At 34.0% G+C, this 6,751-nt stretch overlaps 1 protein-coding gene across 1 annotated transcript; it reads right to left on the bottom strand.

Moving 5' to 3' along the window:
• LOC140807111 (probable BOI-related E3 ubiquitin-protein ligase 2) lies at nucleotides 1-3,196 on the bottom strand. The gene is made up of 4 exons (XM_073163815.1): nucleotides 3,027-3,196; nucleotides 2,779-2,879; nucleotides 2,355-2,686; nucleotides 1-698 (listed from the first exon to the last, which is right to left on the bottom strand). Exons 1-4 carry the CDS (start codon nucleotides 3,092-3,094, stop codon nucleotides 171-173), a joined length of 1,029 nt encoding a protein of 342 aa, XP_073019916.1. The 5' UTR covers nucleotides 3,095-3,196; the 3' UTR covers nucleotides 1-170.
• Nucleotides 3,197-6,751: the final 3,555 nt, after the last annotated feature.

Raw genomic sequence — 6,751 nt, 5'->3', positions numbered from 1 at the left:
TGTCGAAAGTCGACTTGAAATAACATTATAATAATCGCTTAAGATGGTTAAACAAAGTGATTCAGGCACACACATGTCAACTTTCCTTCTAGTTAAGAACCAGTCTTACTACTATAGAACGGTTGACAAATGTATCCAACACAATGCTACATCAGATTCATAGCATCAAATTACACATAAACCTCCATTCCTATATACTTGGAGGAGTGACACAACGGGCAAACACTCAATTTACTTTCACAATCTTTACACAGGCACAGATGCTTACAAGGTAAAAGAAGCATGCACACTTCTTTAACTCGACAAACCTTACACATCATCATCTCCTTCATTTCGTTGACATCCTTGAAAAAAGGGCAAAAGTCAACAGGACGACCATTGTAGCAAGAGGCTGTGTCATCTACCTCACTGTCTCCACAACCTTCTTTACTGTCTCGGCTTTGTTCGTAAACGTGCTGCAGATTAAACTTGAGGGTGTTGATCATGTTCTCATTATACTTTGCACGTTGTTGCCAGGTATTGACCTCCAAAGCGAGATGTTCCATTCGCAACTCCAGCTCCATGTTCTTCTTGTTGATATCTTCCACCTCCGCTTCTTTCTCCCGGAGTTTCTGTAGGACCTTTTGCTCTACATATGAGATGGTCTGCAGCTGGTTTGCTTGAAACTTCTGTAAAATCTCTTGCCTCAGACGATCACCCTATTACCATAAGTAAGCAATGATAATCTATTAATGCCAAAACCAGAGTTAAATGAACTTACCTACTTTAAATGGACTAAAATATTAGCATAAACACTGGACAAGATTCTCATACAAACTTAGAGTCAGATCTCCAAGCGTTTTACAAAAAGAAAGTGTGTTAAAGTGATTATTTGCTGTTATTGAAAAATATATTTGCTAACATGTTTACCACGAATGGGAAATTCGTCCTAGTGCAAACTACAAAAGACCATTTTTCTTAAATGATTGGGGGCTTTAATTTTAAACCGAAGAGTTAATTTAGAATGCAGTCACTTTCTCAACGTTAATATATTAATAATTAATGAAGTTTAGAGTAGGAGAACTAGTTACAAGAACAATGCTTTGAGAATATTTGCAAATTGATTATAGGATGCTTCAAAAAATAATCTAATAATTCTTATTTTTACCAGAAAATCATAAAGCAAAACCAAACTAACATGCCTAGACCCATAAGCACATTATCTATATGTGCCTTGTGACAAAAAATATGAACAGCCATTAATATGGCTAAGTCAGCCATTTATGAACCCCTCTAAAGAACTTTCTTCTTCCCACCCAATACAGCACAAGTAGGAGTCCTCACCTCAAAACAGCAAGGCAACTGAGATTATACATAATCAAAGCTTTAAAAACTAATGACATGACTTCCTGTTTTCTGACCAGGTTAGGAACATTTGTCATGCCAGAAAAGTCATCGATTATCAAAGGTTTGCCTATGTGAAGCCTTGTCACTTCAAGGCATGGTAAATAAACTATAAGAAACTACAGTGCTTTGTTAACTTCAACGACAATCTGAAACTAGGATTTTGATTTTGATTTTCTATCTAACTTAACTGGGAGTTTACTGTATCTAGACGACATAAATAATAAACACATACATTTTCCCGTATGGAATCTTATAACAAAGTCAAAGTCACATAAGGTGAGCTGGAGCATATCAACAAGAACATGAGGAAATCAGTTAAAACATAAATGACTAACCGCATATCAACAAGAACATGAGGAAATCAGTTAAAACATAAATGACTAACCATTGGTATTCATCATATGAACTAAGATAACTCAGAGTCATTTGATGCAAAAGACACACTAAAGACCATGAATATGGTAAAGCATAGGTCCAAGACCGGGAGGCACAAACTTTATTAAGTGATATGCTATAATATACACATGATCTAAATATTCGAAGAAAATTTCATTATATAAAACTCTACGAGTCTTTTGCAGACTATCAAATAACAGTAAAACAAATGTTATCGGCTTTATGGTTAAGGTGTGAAAAAAGGAGCTGCATCTCTGTTTCTGTTGAGGAGCAATGACTGAGCTGACAAACTCTGATCTTAGCGCATAACTCATAGGTTTTAAATACTATGGCATTACTTGAGACTATATTTTCAATATTCATGCATAGTACGTCAAAGTTGCCAATTTTCTTCCTCACAGCACTGTAAAACACTCGCAAGGAAAAAAAACAATATATTAATGAGCAAAAATGTTCAAATAATAACCAAATACTTAAATCACAACTGAGGGGAAAAAAGGAAAAAAAAGCAAACAAACACACACAAACATTCAGAAAAAAAAAATATAAAAATAATAGCCATTATATCCTACCTGAAGTTTGATATATCTCTCAAACTCCAAATCCTGCCTCTGCAACTCGCGTTCAAGATCATCCCCAACAAGCCCAATCAAAGCCGTGTCACCTGAAGAACCCAATCGATTGTTGTCCAATGAAAGCCCGAGCCCAGTTGACACAGATCGGGCCTGCAACAAATCCACAGAGGATATCTGGGAGTTACTATTGTTCTTATTATAATCATTACTGTTCTCCAGGAACACTTGTTCTTTGGGCCTCTTTTTCTGGGGCTCCGTCTCGAAATTCCACTGTAAATCGAGCCCGATTTCTTCTTCAACCGGGCCAGGAGCCAACCCTTGAACTTGAACTGGAAAAAAGGAGAGAAAGTGGCGTTAGGGGAGAAGACACAGCTCAAATTTCATGAACAAATAGAAGTTAGACAAACATCAGAGACAATACAGGGAGGGATGTAAGGGGGATGGTGTTCAAGGAGATTAGGGGTGTTAAAGTAGGTCACTTGCTGCGAAATCTGACCCTCCATGTTATTGTTATACAAATCTCTGCAAAAGGGAACAAATACAGTATTAAATCAACAGAAAATTCTGTGAAATAAAACCCCAAAAAAAAAAGAATCTTGAAAACAGATTACAGAATTATAAGAAATATCGGGCTTTATTACGAGCTTGCGTTTCAAAATCATCAGTCACCTGTAGGGTTTGGATTGTTGTGGATGTTGAAGGAATTGTTGGAATTGATTTTGAGGGAAAGAAGCCATGGCTGAAGGCCACAGAGAAACGACGGGAAGGGTCTGTTTGGGAGAATACGAAAGAAACCTTATTTTCTCTGCTATTCAGAACTTAAAAATCTCGAAAAATTCTTCATTTGTTCCCTTCCCATTATAAATTATTTATTTATTTTTTAATTATTTTTCGAAACCATTATTATTATTATTATTATTATTATTATTATTATTATTTTTGTGAACTTGTTGCCTGTAGAAATTTCATAATAGTAGATGAGAGCAGAAAAAATGTCATATAATTTTAGTTCCCATATTTTTATTTTTAAGTATTTCAATTTAATATTAACCAAAAATATTTTAGGAAAAAAATTATAGGCATCATGATAGTTTTTACCGCGATTATTATTAAGTTTCTAATAATAAATTTGAATAACTTAATAACATGCATTACTATTCTAAAATATCATGTAAAATATTATAAATTTATATGCACATAAATATGGAAAGAATATTCGTGGGCTCATTTGTTGTATATATAATGTCCAGTAATATTTTTTGTTCATCGTATTTCGACGCTTAGTCCCAAAACTTCTAATAATAATATTATTTTAATCTCAATTATACAGATTTGTTATTCCTTTACACATAATAATAAATTAAGTAAAATTACAAAAACTTTTATAAGATCGTTTTACATGATAATTTTATAATATATATATATATATATATGACACGACTTCTGAAAATATTAATTTTTATGTCAAAAATATTATTCCTCGTTGCATGATCAAGTCGATCTTATTCACGTATATAAATTCAAGTTTAAACATATTATCAATTATATAAATACTTTTTCAATTTTAGTCATATTTAATTGTTCACTTATTCCCACTTTGTTTACTTACACAGCTATAATGTATGTGATCATATTTGGCACGCCATTTGTCAAAGTAAATTCTTAATATTAAAAAATTATGTTGAACTAATTTGTTATTCTAATTTTATTTTCTTAGATTTATTTTACTATCTATATTACAAAGAGAATAATCAAGGGAAAATCCGAAAAGGTATTTGGAGAATTTTTTTTATACATTTTCGAAACTAAAATTAGTGGCTCTAAGATATCAGCAAAAATATAAATGATAAAAACTAGTGGTAAATAGAACAATACATTATATTTGGAAACAAAATACAATCAAGACAAAAACTTGTGTGAGACGGTCTCAAGGGTCATATTTGTGAGACGGATTTCTTATTTGGATCATCCATGAAAAAATATTATTTTTTATGCTAATAGTATTACTTTTTATTGTGAATATGGGTAGGGTTGACCCGTCTAACAGATTAGGATCCGTGAGACGTCTCACATGAGACTCACTCAATACTCAATTATATCTTACGTCTGCTTTTATTTATTTTTTTTTTAAAAAGAAATAATAACAATAATTTCCTGAATTTCGAGAAAAGAATATAGTGGAAAAAACAAATATATTGATTCTCTCGCATTTGATTGGATTGTAGGTGTGATGATTTCAGATTTAGTGAATTAATTATAAACACGTAAACTTCGTGAGGCTGATCTTGATTGCCACATAAATGCTTAATGCATCCAACTCGTTTTGGGGGTGTGAGTAATCTAAGCTCATTCGACGTATTTTTAATTAATATATATTTTGTACACAAATAATTGGTAGATGTTGTCTTTATCGGTAGTATTTTCATCTATTCATCACATGACACACGTACTGAGTGATAATTATGGTCAACCATGATTTATTTACTAAACATTGTCTCATGCGCTGAATGAGTTAAAGATACTATTCATGCGAATATCATGAACAAAACCTCTTGAATATTTGTTAACTTGTGCGTTTGAGAACCATATGATTATTTGCGACATATGATACGGAAAGTTTTAAATTTTGAAATTTAAAGTTAAAAAAAGGGGAAATTTATTACTTATCAAATCTTGGTATATATTAATGGAGTTGTTAAGTTTGGTGGATTCAGTTAGGAATTAATTGGTAGTGAGGAGTTACTTATCAACCTCAAGCATCAATTTTCTCTTAAATTTTGTTAAGTATTCGAGATGCATAAACAAGCCAGCCATTCCAATTCCTTTTCCTACAGGGGGTCGGTCCGACTTTAGGCGAGTTGAAAAATTACTTAACTCAATTAACCTATCTTAGATGATGGTGCAATCTACCCTACGGGTCTAAGTTAATTTAGTGTAGTGTGTAGTTTGACCGGTTGGGACGTCGGTCTGCAACTTTTGTAGCGAGTTTAAAACATGTCAACTCAATTAATCTATTTTATATCACGAGTATAATTTTTATGACGTGTTTGATAAATAATTTCAATTTCAAATAACATGATGAAGCTGGTTCTTGTGCCCAACACGTAAATTAAAATTTTCTCCATTCTTTCATAATTTTAGATTAGATGGGCACATATGTATCATAAAACATGTAATTTTGATGGGTACATCCAGCATTTAAGGTGATTTAATTAATTTGAATATATAACAAATATATATACATATGAAGGAGACAGAGCATTAAACATCGTCAATCAAGGAAGATGAATACCAGCAGACAAAAGATTTACTGCAGTCGGCGTATTTCCACGTGACTTCCCTTAATTACCTCCATCCGAAGGCACACACACATTTCACATCCCCACGGGCATGGCGGCAGCAACAAAGCTAGTACTAATCCTCCTCATCCTGTCTACTTTCAGCAACCGGAACGTCGATTCCAGGGCCGATCACTATTCCGGCATTCAGACGGGGAACGAAACCCTAAATTGGGAAGGTAGTGTAGAAGATCATGATACCATGCGTCGTAGAATGCTGTACTGGAGTGCACACGCGGCTCCGGGAAGATACTACATTTCGTACGGGGCGCTGACTGCGGATCGGGTCCCATGCCCGCCCCGCTCCGGAAGATCATATTATACCCATAATTGTTTCGGAGCTAGTGGGCCGGTGCACCCGTACACCAGAGGATGCTCCGCTATCACTCGTTGCAGGAGATAAAAAGAGAAGAAGGAAAGCCATGCAAAATTTATCTGTTTCGTATTTTTTTACAGCACTCGTTTGAATTTTGTTCTGTAGTCCCTGGTATGTTTTTTTTTTAGAAAAAAATTATTTTATTATTTATTTTAAGTTCTCTATAATCCTTCTCTCCTATTCAATGTAGACAATCCTTGTCTTGTTATCTGAATTTTTATACAATCAACCTGAATCCTGATCTTATCAAAAATATTTAGAATCGTGAATCATCCTGCATGAAAATCACGAGAATTTAAGAGAATTCCGTCATACTATAGAGAAAGGAGTCTCAGTTGTTCCCTGTATATATACACACTTCATGACATGAAAAAACGATACAACGTAACTATTTAAATCTCGCTCCGCCTTCTAGACAATTGACGTGAATAATGCCCAACTGCATACTTTATAATGAAATTAAACGTTGCGAGACACATATCTTTACTTGAAATGCTCGATCCAGAACTAGTCATATGTGCATGAGTTCTTTAGCGAGATGGGAACGTTAAGTTTCTTGGGATCTAAGACGACTGCGCACTCAATCTTCTTGTAGAATTTTGGCTTCACAAGTTTACCCAATATATAAGCTCTTGATCGAACCGAGAAATCCAACTTGAGTGGCAGTGGTACTGTGGTAG

This window comes from Primulina eburnea, chromosome 12 (assembly GCF_022965805.1).
Source record: "Primulina eburnea isolate SZY01 chromosome 12, ASM2296580v1, whole genome shotgun sequence".
NCBI classification, from domain to species: Eukaryota; Viridiplantae; Streptophyta; class Magnoliopsida; order Lamiales; family Gesneriaceae; genus Primulina; species Primulina eburnea.
The sequence above is the reverse complement of the archived record's forward strand: the minus strand, read 5'-3'. Positions and strand labels throughout refer to the sequence as shown.

Coding starts and splice junctions, on each gene's coding strand:
- LOC140807111 (XM_073163815.1), bottom strand. CDS start 3,094: ATGGCTTCTTTCCCTCAAAATCAATTCCAACAATTCCTTCAACATCCA. Junction 2,687..2,778: donor TCCCCCTTACATCCCTCCCT/GTATTGTCTCTG, acceptor CCTTTTTTCCAG/TTCAAGTTCAAGGGTTGGCT. Junction 699..2,354: donor AGAGATATATCAAACTTCAG/GTAGGATATAAT, acceptor TTATGGTAATAG/GGTGATCGTCTGAGGCAAGA.